This window comes from Coturnix japonica, chromosome 2 (genome assembly GCF_001577835.2).
Source record: "Coturnix japonica isolate 7356 chromosome 2, Coturnix japonica 2.1, whole genome shotgun sequence".
Classification (NCBI taxonomy): domain Eukaryota; kingdom Metazoa; phylum Chordata; class Aves; order Galliformes; family Phasianidae; genus Coturnix; species Coturnix japonica.
This window is the reverse complement of record NC_029517.1, coordinates 12,820,758-12,841,189: the sequence shown is the minus strand read 5'-3', so window position 1 is coordinate 12,841,189 and position 20,432 is coordinate 12,820,758. Positions and strand designations below refer to the sequence as shown.

General features: G+C 43.8%; 1 protein-coding gene and 2 long non-coding RNA genes across 8 annotated transcripts in view; 2 read left to right on the top strand and 1 right to left on the bottom strand.

Annotated features, from left to right (window-relative positions):
• The window catches only part of LOC107308923, a 25,921-nt gene extending 17,788 nt beyond the window's left edge, over positions 1 to 8,133 (top strand). Inside the window, exons 3-5 of one of the 5 annotated variants that reach the window (XR_001553002.2) lie at positions 1,754 to 1,961; positions 2,752 to 2,843; positions 7,463 to 8,133. This is a non-coding gene — a long non-coding RNA (uncharacterized LOC107308923). Of the gene's footprint in view, positions 1 to 1,753; positions 1,962 to 2,751; positions 2,871 to 7,462 lie in introns of all 5 variants that reach the window. The other 4 variants (XR_001553004.2, XR_001553005.2, XR_001553001.2 and 1 more) reach the window with 4 other exon arrangements.
• Positions 8,134 to 8,393: 260 nt separating this feature from the next.
• The window catches only part of EPC1 (enhancer of polycomb homolog 1), a 38,716-nt gene continuing 26,677 nt past the window's right edge, over positions 8,394 to 20,432 (bottom strand). Inside the window, exons 12-16 of one of the 2 annotated variants that reach the window (XM_015853144.1) lie at positions 11,476 to 11,594; positions 11,308 to 11,394; positions 10,516 to 10,657; positions 10,009 to 10,375; positions 8,394 to 9,733 (exon numbers count right to left, since the gene is read on the bottom strand). In XM_015853144.1, coding sequence (XP_015708630.1) covers positions 9,661 to 9,733; positions 10,009 to 10,375; positions 10,516 to 10,657; positions 11,308 to 11,394; positions 11,476 to 11,594 — 788 coding nt within the window. In that variant the 3' untranslated portion in view covers positions 8,394 to 9,660. The remainder of the gene's footprint in view (positions 9,734 to 10,008; positions 10,376 to 10,515; positions 10,658 to 11,307; positions 11,395 to 11,475; positions 11,595 to 20,432) is intronic. The other variant, XM_015853145.1, reaches the window with a different exon arrangement.
• LOC116653016 lies at positions 10,657 to 19,881 on the top strand. Its single transcript, XR_004306368.1, has 2 exons — positions 10,657 to 10,828; positions 12,312 to 19,881. It is a non-coding gene; the product is annotated as an uncharacterized LOC116653016 (long non-coding RNA).

Genomic DNA, 20,432 nt, shown 5'->3' with positions numbered 1-20,432 from the left:
CCACATCGAATAATTTTATCTTAATGTCTATTAGACCAAGCATAAATGAAAGGCAGATTTTTCCAACTTCCCTTAAAACTGTAGCGATTGAGAAAGGGGCCACACATTGAATCATGTTTCATATTGAAGCAGTCTGTATCTAAAAAGGCGCAAAGCCTTGACAGGTTTCTACGCGCTAGTGAGTACAATTTTAAAGCCGTTTTTATAGCAATAATCTCATTCTTGAAGGTTGGTTGTTCAGCTGATCTGGCTAGACTGGTTATATTATATGTAAGATGGGACATGGGATGTCTCCCTGAAACTTACAGGTTAAATGTAGAAGTCTTGTTAGAAAGGGTAGGCTCTAAAGACGTTTATGGCTGCCAACCACATTGTTCTTGCTGCTGAGGAATGACTGTGAGTGCAGCGTTTTGGAACAGCCATGCAAGGCCTTGCAGAATGATCTGTACGGGGATAATCACAGCAGCAGTGTAAGGTACCTAGGAGTTAACAAATGTGTTTTAATTCTAATTGCAAATTCAGAGTGGAGTGTAAAGTGCTAAGTGAGTCCTAGCCCCAGTTGGATTATTTTGTTTCCTGGTACTCCAATATTAGGTAGGGGTTTTTAGCATACTGTTTTGTTTATTGTTTAGTCATCTTGCTGTTGTAACATCTTGCTTGCCTCTGTAAATCTCTGCTGAGATCACATGGGGGATTCTCTCTGGGGAACTGCATAGAATAGTACCTTGTCACTCTGATTTACAAGGTATGAAAGAAGGCACTGCACCCCTGGCATATCTTTCTTTGTCAGCACTTGATTTAGTCCATGGGAAGGATTCTTTGAGACAATCACCAAGGAGGTATAGCTCTATTCACTGTATGTGGCGCATCTCTTTGGTGCCATTGCTTATGTAAAACCTTTTTTTCCCACAGCTGCTTGATGCAAAGGTGTGAGCTTACTTCATTATTATTAAATTTGAAGTGGAAAATCAAAATGCAGCTTTCAGTTGAAACCGAACTTTTACTTTAATGGAGCATGGGTGATACATCCTGTGCTGGCTTTGTTAAAAACCTAATCTTCAGTGCAGAGTTTTGAAGAATCATTTTTTTTTTATCAGGATTGGGATGGTGTCATGTACTGAGCCATTTAGTTTTCATCTGTCTGCTTACAGAGCTCTAAATTAATTGCAGTTATACTGATTGGCTTCATGAGAATGATGATCCTTGTCAGGACCTGGCTTGGGACCAGCACTTTAATGTAACCCAACAGCTAAAAGATGTCCTTTGTCTGTGGTCTGTGCTGCAAACAGACAGATGTCCTCGAGGTGAATCTCTGTAAGCAATTGAAATGCTTTTCAGCCCTCTGAGGTCTTTGGACCAGACATCTTAACTATACTAATATTGTCTGTGTTGAAAGAAACAAAAAGATAAAGTAGAAGGGCAATGAGCAGCCTGGAACAGCTGACAAAGCTGGAGGAGCAGCAGGGAAGGGAGAAATCGAGTCAATGATTAGTAAGCAGCCTGGTAAGGCGGATCTATGAACCATGTACCAGCAGAGAAACAGTTTGATAAGCTAGGAAAAAAATGCATGAAAGTGGGTTTAGCTGATGACAGCTGATGACTGTCACCAGCCAGTCAGGCATCGCTCCAAAGCACGAGGAAGAGCAGCCTGCCAAAGTGCTTATCCCAACCGCCTGCCAAAGCCTGTGCTCTTACAGGAAGAACATTGGCGCCAAGGAAACTGCAACAGAGGCTGTTTGTTTTCATTCTCAAGGTTTGTTAAGTGTGTAGCCGCATCCATCCCCACATCCGGTGTCAGTCTTCTTCTCCTACCTGCTCATACACAACCTGTAAACAGTGACACAATCCCTCTGTGGAAAGAACTCTGCATTCTTTCAAGTCTGCTGGCAGTGACTCTGAGGGACGGAGCTTATCGTGGGCATCGAGGCCATACTAATGCCTACCCACACAAACACACAGAGGTATGTGCTGGTGCAGTCGTTGTCAGGGACACTGTGGCTATGGTAATGCCTACCTACACGAACATGCAAAAGTATCTGCCAATATATTAGCTTCCTCCTGCCAAATCATTCTAATAAGGAAGATGATGAAGAAATGAAGAATGGGATACACGATGGTCACATTAACGTCCTTCTTGAGCCTTAGCATATGCTGCATTTTCCAAGATACAAATCATACCGATAATCTCTAGATGTTAAATCACACAAAACTTGGGAATTTTTTCTTCTGAATTTTTTCACGTTGGTAGATTGTCAACCAAATACTAAAACACCGCCCAGTCCAACCCCACAGGGCAATCTTCTATGCCAAAACAACAGCTATAGTAAACATTGAAAAATGTTATGCTTTAAATCAGGTAATTTTTGAAGCTGAAACTTATGCTTGTCGCACTGACGGTATCAATGTACCACAAGTTGGGCACCAAGTTTCGCTCTGATCACAGACCCTGTGCTCACAACCCATGCAGTATTAATTTTATATAAAAGTGACTCCTTTTTGCACTGCAGCAGTTAGGGGCAGACTGTTAACATTTTAGGTAATATATTAAGTGAAATTTGCTTTAAAATCTTACCAGCATTGCTTACAGATAGTGTTTTCAATGTGAGGCATCTCAGAGGAGCTGGCTCTCACATATGAAGTTCCACTGAAAAACAAACACGTTGCTGAAGGTAGTCCATGAAATTAGTTTTAGTAATTGTGACCGAAGTGCCTTTGATTCAATGACTGAGAAATCCTCTCTTTTGACTCCAGGAGGAAGCCTTTGATTTCTCAGCACCCACTACTGCCTGAAACAGCACTGCGGGTCCTTACACCTCCATGAGTCAACACTTCCCTTTCCGGAGGTACTACAGTTGTTCCCTTCTCAACTGGTAATTATTTACCGAGACTTAGTGAATGTATTATTTCCTAAGAAAGTACGTTTATCTTGTGAGGATGTGAAAGGAGAAAAGATGGGAAATTGAGTTTTTCTGCACACTTTATTGTCATACTCCAAAGAGTTTTCCCTGCAATGAAAGTGAACCTTCCACAAAGTCAATATTTCCTTTGCGTGTTGCACTCAGGTTCGTGTCACAGAGACAGTCTCCATCCAAACAAAACATACTTGTTAAAATAGCTGAGAAATTATATGCTCATCAGGACTATAAGCATAAAGAAAACATCTAGGCCTGTACAGAAACTTCAAGTTTTAGAGCTGATTTAATTTCACTGAATGTTTAATCATTTGTAGAGAAAGCCCAAGATTTGTCCCCTTAAGCTTAAAATACTAAATACTGACTTCCTAGTTGGATATAATTAAAATATATATTGTTTTCTAAATGCTTTCCAAATGGCCTTTCAGTTTTGCAGCCATAAGAATTAGTTTGGGAAGTCATTTGTTCAAAGCTCAGGATCCAGCTGAACAAAAACATGAATTTATCCCTTGTGCTTTAATGAACCCGACTAAAGCAAGCTACAAGGACGTGAGCTTCTGCTCCATAATCTCATTAGCAGACTGTACCTGCTATAATGGAATAAATCATTTCTCCTGATAGCCTTTTTTTTTACGTTCTGTAGTGAAACCAATTACTCAACCATGATTCACACACAGCACAATAAGAGAAAAGGCCCAAATAAAAGCAGTGATGGAGCCATTTCAGAACTAAGAACATTTTGAATTATTAAGGGATAGAAGACTTTGGCAGCTGGATGGGTAAAGCAAGCTCAGTAATTGTCTAAAGGAGCTTGAAGGGGTACCAGAATGAATTCAACAGAAGTCATGTAGCAGCAGATTGGAAACAGACTTAACGATCAGGCTCTAAACTAGTGTTCCTCTATTGACACAATATTAACCCAGTGTAGTACTTGGTACTGAAACGATAAAGGTATTTTGTTGTACCACGAAGTTATGTTGAGAGGCTTTTGCTAAATATGGATTAAAAGGTAAAATACCTTGAAATACCTCCCCTACGTGTACCTGAAGATAATCCACAGCAGAATCTGTCATGGCATGCAACTGAAATCCACTAAATCCATGGGCAGAGTCCTCAGCAGATCACAGCTCCTGCTTGGTGCAGGCATGCTTGGCTCTGCCGCAGGGTGGGAAGCTTTGCCTTGCCTCCCTCACTTATTTCTTAAGTCCTCATGGGAAGGGCAGGTGTCTGCCAAGGAGGGGGGAGGGAAGGAGTATGAAATGAGAAAGGAATCCAGCTATTACTGTAGAAACAAGTGCAGTTCAAACAAAAACCAAACAGAAAAGTTTAACAGTTGGAAACGTGTCACTTTTTCCGATCTCTTCATGTTACTCTACACATATGGGCTACATTGCATGGCAGTTTTGGGAGACTAATAAAAATGACTCCAAATAACAGGTGGAAATAAGACCAAAAAATTAAAGGAAGCCATGAAATGAGGGAATACAGGGTAGCAGCGATAGGTTGAAAGCATGAATTGTAATGGAAGTATCACCCTCTGTGCTGCTCTGCCATTAGATGTACCAAGGAAATGTTGTTAGAACAGAACAAAATTTATGGCTGGGAATCAATTTGCCCTCAAGGTCTTTTACTCTGTTGTTCTGGCAGTAGTTAAAGGACGCCTTGTCCTGCCACACTACAGACACTTTTCTCGTGGGCCTGTCTTGCCTTGAATAGTGTGGATTGACTTCTGGACAGAGACTCTTGTTAGCCCCTATGCCATACAGCTAGGAAGGCATGGCAGGAGAGACTGGTAATGGAGACATCATGAATAGCATGAATAAAGCACAGAAGGCTTTAACAGGAGGAATCCAGCATCCCCAGTTTCTATAATGCAATTCAGGGCAGAAACCAAAGACTTAAAGCTGAGATGTCAGTGCTGACAGTGATTCTATAGAGTAGGTCTGACTACAGGGGGCTGAAGCCGCAGCATCCACAGGCTGCAGATTCCTCATTTTTTACGCCAGGATTATTATTATTTTTTCTGTTGAAGAAAATGAATTCCAATAAATCCAAACAAATAGCAGTCCTTTAAAAAAAGAACAAGAGGAGAAGCTGATCTCATGCTTCCCTGCAGGGAAAATGAGGAAAGGGTGGAGAGCAGCCTGGACACCTGATTGTCTGGTAAGATAGGATGGGAACAATGAGGCGGCTGGTGTGAGCCTGAGCAGAGCACTTTCATTTTGGCACTTCAACAAATGCTGGCAGCGTTTCCTTTTTTAATGTCAACATTATGTGCACGACTTCAAGGTAAGCTTTCCAGCTCTCTCAAGTTAATTGATACATCAGGAATTCTGTACTGGAACATCATGTCCTGAATGATGAATAAAAAATAGTGCCAATATATATGTTGCCTTGGAGAAGCAACTAGAAAAGTCCAATTGCATTCCAAGAGCGTTGGCCAGAAATGGATGAATTCGCTGCAGTTATTTCCTTTAATGTGTGTTAATTCCTTTAATCAGACTGATTAAGAACAGTGGGGTTATGTCCTCCGCTGTAGTTTTGATGAGTAAAATCAGAGTCATAGAATGGCTCAGGTTGGAATGGACATCAAGGATCATCGAGTTCAACCCCGTGCCACAGGCCATAGATAAAGTGCTACATCAGATTGCCCAGGAAATACAGCCCTGCCTCCCAAGTTGGATCACCTTCCATCTCATACATAACCCGCCTTTTGGTGACTGGTTTTATATTTTTATATACAAGAAGGAAGCCCTTTTTGCTCTGAACTTGGCGCTGTCTGCTGCGATGCAGCCTCAAGGCTTCAAAGGGGGGAACTCCTTGCTGTGCCCCTTCCCTCCAACATCTCCCAGCCCTATTAGACTTCAGAGAGGCTCATTGGAGCTCCTGAGTCACTAGCCATGCCCCCAGAAATGGCAGCTTTAGGCTGAACGAACCTGAAGAGGGTCTGCTCTGCACCTCTATGGGGTACTGCTGCAGTTGATGTAACCCATAGCAGACAACATGTATTCTGCTGCAGGCAGGTAAGGAAGGCTTGCAAGTCATAACTGCATTTTTATAATCACACTCTTCCTGTGCACAATGAGTGGCTGTACCTGCAAAGAAGATGATTTGATGTGATTTGAAGAGCAATCCTAAGGGAACACCGAGCCTTGCCAGTAAAGGAAATGCTGCTCCTTGGTGAGAGTGCTCCTGCTGGATGGCTGGTACAATAATATCCTCTGGAAGGAACTGCTGCTGTGCTGTGGGGGCTGCTCTACAGACCCCATGCAAGAACGGCCCTCAATGTCCCGCAGCCCCCAGCCCTGCTGGGCTCACAGAGCAGCAGCAGTTGGTGAGCCCTGGGCTTAGCGGGGAGCTGTGGACTGGCAAAGCCTGCTGCAAACACTTGGACATGTTTTGTGAAGCAGAAAGTAACAGAAGTCAGAGCAGCACGGTGGTAGCTTAGTCCAAGCTCTAACTTCACTTCTGGCTTCTGCCTAATGTGCCCAATACCACCACCACCTCATAACAGCTGGTGGAGCTGCTGCCAGGATTCAGGCACATGCAGCTTATGGAGCCGAATGTGATTTGCTCTCAGAACACAACTCCGGCTGTGGGTGCTGTCCTGTCAGGTGTGTTGGATGGGGCCCTGAGAACATGGAGCATCCCACCTGGCCCAAGTGAGAAGGGAAAAAAACAGTTAATGCTCAGATATATTCTCTACTTACTTATTGGAAATAGTACCAGTTACAATCCAGTTTATAGCACGAAGGTCTTGATTAATAGCTGTAACAGCCGGTTTGCACAGTTTGGCTTTTTGCTCTGTTTGCACTGCCGCCTAATGGTGATGCTGAGCCATCAGCTCCTTTCTCAGCTTTATCCTGTCTGCTGCAGCAACTCATTACTCCCAGCTGCAGCCACCAGCAGCAGACAGGACACTGCGAGCAGCAAACCCTTTCCCAGCGACCCATCCCAACAACTCGGCTCCAGCTACACTGCACTGACCAGCTCAGCTTCCAGCATGGGGCTGTTCTGCATTCAGTCTGAATTCATTCGCACTAAATTGGGCTGTGCGACCTGAACACACCAAACACTAACAAAAGCAAGTGAAACTTCTGCCCCCTGGCTGCCATACACAACTACATGGAACTAACATGAATAAGCACTCAGTGAAAATGCAGCTCTCAGTACCAAGATGCAGTGAGGATCAGTTTGCACAGGGCAAGTTAGAAACATACACTGTTAAGCTTTCCATGGTTCTGCTTTTACTCCCTATACACAGAGCACCCCTCAATGCTGAGCCACGTGGGATTGCACAGTGCTTCCATCCTCACTTCCTCTGCAGCACCCAGCTATTGGATTATTCATGGATTACAATGGCTCCCTCCAGCTGTTCCTGCTGCTGTTCCAATCCACCCTTCAGGGAACGCTCTGAATTTAGTGCAGCCCATTCCTTCATTTTGATGAGAATTGTGTATTATTTATTAGCTCAGTTTCCCAATGTAGAATTTTTGCTTCTAGCACAGAACAGCACTTAACATTTCGCATCTACTTCTGTATTTTCTCAGCAGCACAAAGAACCACCCAGCCAGCAGCCAAACCCATAACGTCCACAGTAGCAGCAACGGCCTGGGAAGAACCACCCCCTCCTACCCCTCTCCAATGAGGTTCCACCATTCAGTGGTTCATCAGTTCACAAAAGCTGTTTGCTCGAATCCAGGTGAGACAAATGTAGGTTGGTCATCACTTTCCTCTCCAGTACATCCAGCAGACAACACACACACTTGTCCTCTCCCATTGCAACCAGCAGCAGTGCATTAACAGCCCCTCGCACACAAGGTCACAGCAAACATGCGCTCTTACCGAACTGTGGTGGGGGAAAAGACTTCAGTTCTTTTGCTGCAGGTTCCTGGGAACGAGGAATGCCAAACAGCAAACATTTACTGTCCCCCATATCACTTACCTGCTTGATGTTGTCAACAGCGAACATGTAGAACGGCTGTCATGAAATAACATCCCTATGAAAGAGCGACCTCAATGTTATTAGGACACGTAAGACCAGCCAGAAGCATTTCATCCTTACACCTTTCCACCTTTCTGTGGCAGTCAGGGCAGGTGCACCCACAAACACCATCATCTCCCTGTACCACAGAACTCCCACCTCCATTTCCGGGTCTGGACAGGCAATTTTAAACAAAAACAAAACAAAACCAAAAACCAACCAAAAAAGAACCAATTACTGCCTTCCCTTTTGTACAACAGCTTTCTAACAACTGTGACAGCTCCTAGAGAAACAGTAAGAAAAATACCTATTTTTCCACGTTCTTTATTGGTAGTAATGGGTGGGAGTTGTGCCAGGTGTCTTCATATCACCATCACTTCCTCTCTGAACTGCAAGGATGGCCGCCCCAAGACCAAATGGTTTGACTAGGAGCAAGAATGGTAACAGAACCTGAACTGAAAGGAAAAAGAGTAAGAAAAAGAAAAGCACAACCACACTTTTTTGTCAACATGTAATGCCCTGGGTTTATTTTGTGAGAGTTCTGTCACAATTTTTCCAGGTGGGATTAAAAACCTTAAGGATAATGTCTGCCATTGGAGTGGGCATTCAGACTTCGGTACTGACAAAGCACTAATAGTAGTCTGTTAAGTACCATTCTCTTCACAGAAGAGAGGTCAAATATTTCCAAAGGAAGGCACCCGATAGTTGTGGTTCTGGCCTTGCAGCCTTCTGGAGAATCTTAAAAGGAAAAAAGCTGGCTGTTTTAGAAACTGGAATGATGATACACGTACAGCAATTACTGCATTCTTCTCCCTTATATCCTTTTCTTAAGAACAAGTAAAGAATGAAGTCTTAAAAACAGTTATACAATAAAAAAATACAATGTCTTCAAAAAGGGCGAGACAACATAAAAACTCCAGTTGTAAGGACTCCGTTTGCATACTTAACACTTTTTGGTGTGCGAGGAAATGGGACTAACGAGGGGAGCAGCAACAAAACCTTAGTGCTTAAAGTACCAGGAACCGCCCGCGTGCCCGCAGACAAGCTGGGATGGGAGAATTCAGACTTCATTATTAGCTTGTTACTTGCCTTACGATACTCTAACAGGAAGATCCCCATTAAACAGTACATTCCCCATTTTTAAACTGATGCCTTTTATAAGTTCTGTATGTATGTCACCATTTTTCACATGATACACAGAAAACTCAGGGACCCAGAGGGGAACCAAGTTATGTTATACCATTTACAAAATACCAAGGAGTCCACAGCTACCTAACACATTTACTACAGCACAGGAACCAATGAAGGTACAGTGTACAAAAAACTGTAAACACGGCACAATAAATAGATAAAACAGCAGGTTCCGCACCATGCACATGATGTGATGACACTTGTTCATCTCTATACAATCTCACATCTCACACTCTTACTTTGTTGCAGTTTGTTTCCCTCCCTCCCCCCGACCCCAAGTGCAAAGCATCACAAATGAACAGTTTTGTATTCAAGTAACATATATACAAGGGTATTACAAAGATGCAGTACTGTACAGATAATTGCTGTATTGTTAATTTACAGATGTTGATTCTTTCCTATTAACAGTAAGAAAAGAAAAACCAAAGCGTGAGAGATGTGCATCGCTGTCAAGTCCCCACAGCTGCCATGGAAACGCAATGTGCGGCATTCCATCATCCCTTGCATTCAAAATGCTACTGATGCATAGCACCTAAACAAGTTCCCAAGGCTGCAGTTCCACTCCTATGGAAACTACGTCACCTCCATTGCTACTGTATTGTCCGCTATATTGTTCAGTGCTGGCTTCTCTGTTTCATGGTTTTCCCTGTTGAAACAACAACGACAACAAATTAGCAAGACTGGAAAAAAAGATGGCGGAGCAGCTCATCGGCTGCTGAAACAGACCCATTTAAAGGCATTACATTGAAAAACAAACAGCAACGCAACTCCTAAATAACCCTCATCTTACGCTTCCACATTCACACTGTGCTTCACTCCCACAGAAGCATTCATCCAGCCCGACCCAGTTCTGGTCTGCCACAAACACCTTTTTATAGCAAAACGACTGGAAAATGTACACAGAGCAGAGAAACAGCCTACCTCGGTACGGCATCCACAGAGGATGAAGCTGGAACCTTGGGCACCTGACAGTTTGTCGCTGCAGCCAGCTTTAAGGCAGATGATGGAACAGCACTTAAAGTCCTAGGTATATGTCGTGCATTGAGCGTGGTGATAGAGTTTACAGTGGCAACTGATGAAGGTACAGTTAATCGGATGTTGTTCCCAATCAGAACCTGAGTTGTTGCAGAATTGGCAGCAGATGCTTGGTGACTCAGTGCGCTGTGGGAACTTGAAGTCTGCGTTATATTTGAAGGCTGTAGCAAGGCTGAACCTGCTGCTGCTGATGAACTTGTATGGACAAGTGCTGTAGGTGTAGTACTACTGAGGTGTAAGCCCTTGTATACTCCTGCAAAAGAGAAACAAAACACTAAGTCTGTTGTGCAGAAGTTCCTCAAGCCCAGACAAACTCATATCTCCACAACTAAAAAATTAACAACTCTAATAAAACCCACGACACGATCAAATTCTGCACAAACAGCTCCGTACCTGAGGCTTGAAGAATGCCATTCACCCCAATTCCAAGCACCACATCATCCTTCATTTTGAATCCCATCAATTGTTCTGATGTAACCAAAGCTGAAGCAGCGAATTGAGCGCTAACAGAATCCAGTGTCTTGGAAACAAAACCCTAAAAAGAACAATGGTGGCACACATCTGTGATTGAGGCTCCCAGGGTTCCCTCAGCACTCTCCTCATTTTAAAGCTACACACAAACTAGTGAAACAAAAATCCATCCACGTACATCACACCAGCCCAGTCATTCTCGCAAGGCTCAACTGCTGACATTTGGTACAAGCAGGTAAGAGCTGAGCTGTGATCTCTCTATGTGATTTTAGCTCCGTGACACAACAGAGATGAAAGACCCCACAACTATTAATAGAACACAAAGGAACTTATTTTCCAAGTTCTATGGAACAACGTTGTTTTACAGGTCAAACTGTTCTCATGAAATTCCAAACCCAGTTCAGTGCCTCAGATGTTCAGATTGCCAGTAACTTCTGAACGTTTTTAAAGACGTGTCCATCCTCAGTGCAAACACCACACACTGCTGAGCGTTAAGACACTTCCACATCTGCACAAAGGACACATTCAGAGCCGGCTTTAGTTGTTAACTAAGAAAACAGCCGGCTCTCAAGTCTCCCAGTGCCAAAAGGGTAACGACACGGCTGGAGATCTTTGCAATTCATATTCCTAAGGCTCTGAGTATTTAATTATTTGACTGACCCATCTTTTTGTTTTTTGTTAAGAGGGAGCAGAGGCAATGCCTGCCACACTCACCTGCAGTGTCCCTTCTAAACACTTTACAGAATGGCTATGATGTAGATTCAGGCGAAAGCCACTTTCCTGTTGGTTAGTTTCAAGGTTCTATGGCAACAGTTGACAATTAGAGATGAACCCTGGTGGGAAACAATGAGGGATAAATCATAGCACAGACAAATCCCTCACCTGTGATGTGTTGGCAGAGGAATTACTATTTGCTTGCTGTTGATGAATTTGTGCAAGCTGCTGTTTCTGCATTAGTGCCAGTTGTTGTTGATGTTGCTGGTATTGTTCGGCTGTAAATGCTGAACAAAATATAAAACGAGAGAATACTATATCAAAATAGGTAGGTGTTGTGTATATAAACACATCTATGTCATAGTCCTTCACACATAAATACACCCCAGCAAGCTCCTAAGAGCCCTAGAGCACCTTCGTGGCAGAAAGGCCAGCATCTTTCTAAAGGCCCTTCCAAACTAAGTCACCCCTGGAGCTGTTTGTTTCAAGCACGTGGACTTGCACTGCTGCACTGTATGTGCTCCAGGCAGCAAAAAAGGGAGGGCAAGGAAGGAACCAAAAACAACTAAACCCACACAGAACTGTAATATTAAAATTTCACAGGTAGAAATGGCACAAGCTGCCACCTTCCATTAAACTGAGCTGCGTGCATTAATAATAAGGCATGCTTCCACACAAGAAGAGGGAAATGAACAGGAGGCTACGCAGATAATGGCTTGAAAGGAGCAAGTCCAAATGAAACGTTTCTGTTTTAAGTTTAGCTCATGACTTTACATGGGACAAAATTCTAACTCCAATTCAATTTCTTCCCTAAGATCTTTGCAGGGGGACCCAGAATTCAGCATGTGACAAACCCGCTGCCATCGTACCCCACCAGTCCTGGAAAAAAGCTACTTCTAAGGACAGCACTTTGTACACGCTCAGAGGGGATGCCCAGTGGAAAACAAGTGCCATTCGTTTATCAATTAGCTTCATAAAGCGTTAACATCTTTTGTTTTTCTCAGTTTACAGCTCCTAGACACAAGAACCACCTGCTGTCAGTTTCACAGCAAGTCAAACCTGGAATCTGACTCTCCTGAACACATTCAGCCAATGGTGCACATTCAGGATTCTCCTTTGGTTTCATCTCTGGATAAAAGAGACACTCCCCAGTCAGTGCTGTGAGCAGCACTCACTCCTGATGCACAACTTGTACTTTCAGGAGAGCTCTCTCCTGTACGGCAACAAACCCCACTGCATCTTGTTCACACAATGCGATCACTGCCTGCTCCGCTACGTTTTCAGGCCCATCACCGTCAGAAAACCTGTTTCTAACACAAAAAAAAAGGCATCTCCTGCTTCCAGATAGAGGAGGAGTGGCTATAACCTAACTATAAACCTCAACAACAGGTCAAGAAGAGCTGCTAAGAATTAATGTTTGGAAACAAACAGCTGAACATGCTTTTCTCCAGTGTCCTCAGGATTCTGTACAACAAACTGTACAATGCTGCTCCAAATGCCTTTTTCTTTAAGGCCCCAGAAAGTGCAACATTTCTCCATGTACTCTGCCATCTCTGCACTCGAAACCCTGAACCCTTACTGGGCTGTGACATTCAGGTGACTGTTCTGTATTTCAGTCAGATTCTTCAGCCGGCAGGAACAAAGCACGTCTGTACCGCCCAAAGCAATAACTCCAGCCCTGCTATCCTCACTGCCACAGCTCCTTTCAGCTGCCTTTACTTCTCCTCCTGAAGTCACGTTTAGGGAAACAGCTCAGAATTAACATCCCTTACTAAAAGAAGCACCCTAGAATTCATGAGCTGCATTTTATGTTGGCTGTTTGCAGTTTCATTCTACTGTATGTAAAGAAAACCACCACCTGCTAACAGGCTTTTTTTAATGATCAGGAAACACAGAGCAGGAAGCTTTACCACAAAGACCAGCACACTGAAAGCTAAGGAAGAAGCAGCAGCAGAACTTCAGAGATGCTGCCCTGGTATGGACAGACCCTTTATTTGTATTTATGAGGTAGCGGCAACTTCATTTAATGCTTTAACAGCCCTACAGCTCCAAATGCGTAGGGTTCAGCTGACAGCACTCCTGCTCCTGAAGGCTCCATGTATCAGCACAGAAGTGACCAGCACCCCATTACCACATCTTCATCTGCATCCAACTGCCTGTCTCACGTCTGCTTAGATACCCAGCACCACAAAGGGCAGCCTCAGCACACAACGGGAACACCTGCCTGTCACCCCTGACAGCACAGCCAGGTACACCACTGGGTTTCTGGCTCAAAGTTATAACACTCAGCAGCGTTTTTGTACCTCTGGCACTGAAGGCAAAACTCCACTAAGGCTTTTCCAAATACCATTTACAGCTCTGAGACTCACTGTCACATTCTGACGTATCCCAGCAGTTTTACCACAAACATTATGGATGGCACTGAGAACACAAACCAATCACTGCTTCTCCTGGAGGCCCACAAACCAGGACACCGAATTGTATCCTGCCCTGCTGAGACCCACCAATACCTCACTACCACTCTTAGTTGGTTTCTTCCAGTCCTGCTCTCACTCTACACTGTGTATTCTGCACTCCAGTTCAAACATAGCCCTACTGATGGGGAGGTTTTGCTTCTGAGGATTCCATTCTCATACAGAAAAAACGTGCTCATGTATTTTACGTGCAAGCACATCCACCACTTCAGCCTTCCAGATTTGTTTTCTGTAGCACACAGCTGCAGATGGAACTGGAGAAGGCTCTGGTGAGATCCTCAATGCAGCAGCACTATGGAAGCAGGGCTGTGCTGAATACATGCGCCTGCAGGCAAAGCCCTGAACTGCCCCAAAGCTCCAGAGGGTTCAGATGCCTTTTTCTACAAGTAATTTAAGTAGAATGCACTGCAGGCCAGAAAAATAGAGCCGCTCATTGTGCTTTAACTGTATCTACTGTACAGAACACTTATTTCTTGCCTGCAAACAGCATGGACCTATTTGCCCAGGTGCCAAGCTTGATAACTGGTTGCATCACTTTTTCTAGTGAAATAACTAATTAAGAATACAGCCTCTTAAGTATTTCTTCCTAGAAATTTATTATCACTTCCCATCTTTCTTCTATAGGAGAGTCAGGGCACAACTGGGAACCTTCCACTGCTGTCAAAGAATAATGGTGAACAGCAGTAACGAGACTCAGTGTCACTTTAATTCTGTCCTCATCTGTCCGCTAAAAGCAGGAAAACAAAGCAGCAGGCAACAGGAGAGCCCACAGCCTCCCTGTACACTTCAATTACCAGCCACACTTCTGCTCACTCAGGAAAGCACTGCTGTACAGTTACATGATCCTGGGACTGTTGGACTCCCTCAGTACTTTAAAAGAAATCAGTAGGGAAACAGCAAACTGAACACCAGGGACTGCTGAAATTCAGAGCTTCGAAAAGGAGCTACAACGTAACATCTGATATTTACAGATGACATGTTAGGGACTGAAATTATTACTTCAGGAGCCATAGACAGGAACACAGCATTTCCAGCCTTCTCACACAGCATGTTGGGGCCACAATATTAAGATTTAGGGCATCTTTAGGCTGCTTAATAGTACAGAATTGATCAAGATAGGGAACAACAGAACAGCTCCATGACCTACACAGAATCCAACCTAAACTTAACCAGCAACACAGGTAAGAATATCATCATATCCTGAAACCTGAACTGTCACAGCAACAACCACCCACTGTCCAACACACCTGGAGTCACACACAAGGGGAGTTGCCCAACTCCTTCCCTAACCTCCAATTCTGGGAGCCTTTCAGGCACAACCCTGAAGAAAAAGAGAAGAAATCCTACAGTTCCTGAACCTAACGGACAGAATAAATGACTGCTTACAGATTTAAGGTCTCCCAATCAACAGTGCAGTAACTCCAGTCCTTACAGCACGCTACTCCACCAGCTCACTAGCAGCATCTTGTTCCTCTCATCATTTAAGCTACCAAGATGCAGACTACCTTCCTGATATGTAATTACGGATCCATTTCTTTCTCAAATTAAGCCACTGAACAGTATCTGGGGACTGCATGATATCATAACATCTCTTCTGCCCGCAGTGGGATGCTGGTACTCATGGAGCACTGTCTTCAGAGAACAGACAGTTTCGTACTGCAGCACACACCTTCACAGTGCTGTCTAGTTTTACAACAGCACTCCGTGTACATCAGCCTCAGAAAACCACAGTGTGTGTTTCATTACTCTGAAACAGAAAGTGCTTCCCAGAAGTGGCTGAAGGCACTTAGAATCGCTCACTGCAGCATCTGTGTGAGGATGAAATCCCAGACAACTGCCTTGGCTTTAGAACAGCCACAGCCCCACACCTGACCACCCCTGCAGTGTTACTGCGAGGCACCCTGCTTGCTGTTACTCTGCTTCCCTGCCTGTTGCAGGAGAACACATTGAGGAAAACTGACTGTAAGAATCAGCTTCCTAAGGACCAGAAAATGTACCCTGGAGAGCAGAAAACGTGCAAGTACTCCTAGTCCCTCTAACAGCATTCCTCCTCTTTAACCTGAATAGAAGATGCTTTGATTAAACCATTCAGGAAATGGTTCAAGCTCACCAAGTACCTGAAGAACCAGATATTCACAGCCATTAAAAATAGCAGCTGCTTCATAACATCAACTTAAGCACCCGATCTCACAAGAAGTGAGATTTCTGTAGGAAAACAGAAGCATTCGGATCATACTGGGGGGAAACTCCTCTCTATCCCTCCTTGAAGAGAATTCTCTGACCCTTCAGGTTGAGGTGATGGCCATTAGAAAGGCAGCTGATCCGGTGAAAAGATGAAAGACCACACAAGTGAGGCTTCCGAATGATTAAGTCCATAACTACTGCACTACTGAACTGTGTGAGAAGGAGGACAACTGGATCTCCTGTTATTTTCCTAAGAGCAATACACAGGAGCAGCACATCTCTGCTGTACAAGAGAACAGTGAGCTGTTACTAACACCAAAGTGCATGCAAAGGAAGCGTAACACGCAATACTAAGTAATCCAGAACATCACATTTTCAGAACATTTTTGTCTTATGAGAGATGTTACCTGGCTTGTACTGCCTGGTTTAACATGTTCTACCATGGTCTCACTAGTGAATTCAGAAGGTGGGAGAGACTAAGAACCATCAGAGTGATTTAATGTTTGATGCACCAGGCCCAAAGACGTTTCCCTTTCTAAAAAGATCAATTCACTCTAACAAGGCATTATTAAGACACTATGAGAACATGGATTATTAAGTCTCTGATTACTCCTAACACAGCCTTATAGCTCAGCCCGACAGAGCTCCACCTGAAGTTCCTACTGTCAGAACTCCACAATTTTAGAGCTACAAGTTATATATCCGACATCTAGTTTATACGTGTACTCCCTGCCGAAGGGGAGGAAAACAATCAGAAAATGACTACCAAAGGTTTTTACTGCTCACCATTAAATGAAAGTCAGAAGTGCTTTCTATGCACTGATACATGGCTGCCCATCATCCTAAATACACATCTCTCGAGGAACAGCATGGGCTAATTAAGGCAGACACAGTCTACTCCAGTCAATACTCACTTGGTATGTGAGAGTGTAGCTCACCATCCCCCCAGGCCCTTCAGTGTGCACAGCCCAACCTGCTTGATTTTGCACATCTTAACTGGCTTCTGAAAAGCATCAAAGCACACTGGGATAAACACTATTCCTAAGAAATACCCATGTACAAAGTTATCCAACACCAACACACACTTTGTCACAAATAATCTGCATCAGGAAACGCAAAGGAAGCTATTCTGGATTCCTTAATGATACACTGTAAGTCTGTAGGTTTGCATGTAAAGCAGCATCTCTAATACCAGAGATAACTAAGAATGTTCAGAAAGGCTTCTGCCAAAACACTCAGGCTTCCTCTCAAAGGAAGTACCACGAATACAGCACAGACTAAGCAGACTCACAGACCTCCCCGAAGAGACCCGATTTCTCCATGAGAAGAAGGCACAAAGAACAGAACGCACCACTGAAGCCCGGCCTCACTGCAGAGCCTTCCATCTATGCTAGTAACAGATGTCTGTAGTCTGCCCACTGAACACAAGGCTGGGATAGAACCAACTACACCACATGGTTATAAGGGTCTTAAACTAGGGATTACTAGGTGAGACTTTCAAACAGTCAAAGCAGTTGTTAATAACAAGCCTGCAAGAGGAAGCTACAGAACTCAACGCAGTGTGAGGATAACCACCTGCTGCCACTTGCCTGGCTAACCCGATCAATCAACACAATGCAAAATGAACTTCTGGCACACACATAATCCAAGTGAACATTCCTGCCCTTACTGCAAACTCCAAATTATTAAGACGTGGCTCTTGCATATCTTGAAGATCACAATCTGACGCACAGACTCATCAATACTGTCTCCTTGAGTATTTCTGTTCATTTTATTCAGAGTGAACAGTTCTCCCCACTGAAGAACAGTCAGTCCTCCATCAGAATCCCATTTTTATCCTCTTGCCAGCTTTTTGCTGGTGCTCTGGGTAATATATGCCTGAAAATCCTCCCATCAGCTTTTCTTGTTAGAAGGTAAGAAAGCTTCTTTCCTAGTTCTTCAACGAGATGAAAAAGGACCACCCCTCTTCAAAGGTGATGCTACTGTTCTTGGCTACTTGATCCTGCTGCTGAAGTCTAACCCTTCACATAAGGCAAGCGTGGTACAAGCCATGCTTCTATGGAACTTGTAAGAGATTTAAGACATCCCTGTCTCAGTTGACACAGAAAATCTGGCAGTAACAACTCCATCTTCCATACTTTATTTTTTTTAAATGCTGAGCAGTTTGACCCCCAGTATCAGAACAGCTCTTGCTTCTTCGGGATCAAAAATCATCACGAATCACCTCCTGGCTCTTTGAGGAAACCTCTCTCCAGGTCTTCAGGACAAAAACCAAAGCCTCCTGTAGCCAGAGAAGAACGGCATGTCACAGCACAGCTCTTAGGACTTGAGACACTATCTCACCTTCTTGCCTGTGCTGCTCACGTGTGACAGACTTGCCCATAAATGGCCACAGAAGACGCTGTTTGACATGAGCAGCATTTCTTTCTGGACTGCTCCAGGTGGAACATGGCCCAATTTCTGTAAGCTTCTTTCATATGGAACTGGATAAAGCCCATCACATGATGGGGCAGTGCAACACGGCCAGCTCTGCTAATCACTATGGAATCTCAAGATGAACTTAACCCCAAAGATAAGCAATTTGGCAGGACTACAACTCAGAGCAGCAGTGAAGAAATAAAAGGCTTTTTAAAGCTTGAGATTCTTCCACCGTCATTTTCTGGCTGGAAGCCCTGCTGACCTAAACCCAGAAAGCAGAGAGAACTGAAAATGAAAACAAAATTAAAGAAAATAAAAGAATCCACACCTACAATAAACTCCATGCTTTCAAAACTGCTACACACGAGGAACAGGAACACCCTGTGAGGTTGTGTTTGGGAGCAGCACCAAGACATTCAGAACAGACGTTAGGTGCTCTATGGGCTCCATGCTCACAATGAGACACAAACACAACTGTAATCTGCACAGATGAGGCACCTCAAAGCTTTGAAGAACCACAAAGAAGAACAGAATGGCACCAAGGTGAACTGCTGTAGGCTGGTTTCCAACAACTTATCCTAGATAACCAGCATTACACCACACAGAACAGAAGATACGTAGGTATAGGAATGCAATTAAGATGAGTAATTCCAAGAATACATTTTACCTCATCACCCTGCTGACAGGTGACTATACAGAGAATAGGGGAACTTGTCTGTAGTATTCAGATAAACGCTCACTATTGAAATAATGCAAATGAGCTTTAGATTTTCCTCAAGTATCTCACTCCTCTACTGAACACCTAATAAATACAAATGAATCTAAACTCCAGAGTTTTAAAGCTCCCAGTATTTACTTCTTTTACACCGATAAACCATCTCTATAGAAATCCATGCACAAATGAACACAACGTGCCAGGCACTTCTACATGCTTCAATACAAAGTCACGTAATTGAACTCTGCACAGAACTGATAACCATAATTAATTTCACTTCCATCCATTTAGGAGGTATTCCATCTTTTTAAGGAAACCATCCTTAAAGTAACTTTTCGATGTATGCATACACACAAGATGAAAGCACTGAACTCCATCTGCTCATTTTTGTTAAGTCTCATTTCCAGTTTTGATGTATTGCTGCCTTTCACCATTTCAGAGAACATTTCTAGAGAATAAACTACCATCCACTGCAGTTTTGTTTGCATTTCAGTGAAGCTCAGACGGACACTGGGCAGATGATACTGCAGATCTAGACCTGGTTTACTGATATGACATCTCAAAGGGCCCGAAATCAAACACCGAAAGCCACACTCAGGTCACAACCACCAGCTTGAGTCCTAACACATTACCCTGTGAGAAGATTCATAAAAGAAAGAAGGGGTGGAGGATTGTGGTGGGGATAAGGACCTACTCTAGGGCAGCACTGAGAGGAAGCATGAAAGAAGGCAGCAGAATAAAGCCAAGCATTCTAAAAACAAGGAATGATTTCCAGGAAAAAAACCAAGGGGGAAAAAGGAATTAAGATGAGGAAATGGACAAAATACACCAGAGAGCAGCAGGATAAATCAGATACCAGAATATCTTACAGCAAGTCCCCACAACATCCCACAATCCCAGAAGCTGTGTACACACCTACACACAGCCCACTACTACAGCTTCCTCTTATTGTTTGTTTTTCCCAAAACTGTAACTTGAAGTGGAAGGAAAACATGATCCTACCGACACCTCACATCAAAAGGTGAGATTTCAGTGACCAAAAGTCAAGTTGCCTGAGCTGTACACTGACCATGTAAGCAACAGCCTCGTGCTGTGATGAGCCCAACAGAGATGCTACCCAACAGCATTTCACTTCCAATAGCAGCTAACAACACCACAGCAAGTTTCAAGCTCTCTGACAGTCAGTTCCTCAGTTCTGTAACTCAGGTTCTACAAAGGCCACGTGCTGATGGGATACACAGGTGATCAGTCCCAGAGCTCTGCTGGGTGAGAGCACTCGCAAACAACACAGATGGCAGCAGATTGGGTGATTTTTTGGATGGCAGATGGTATTT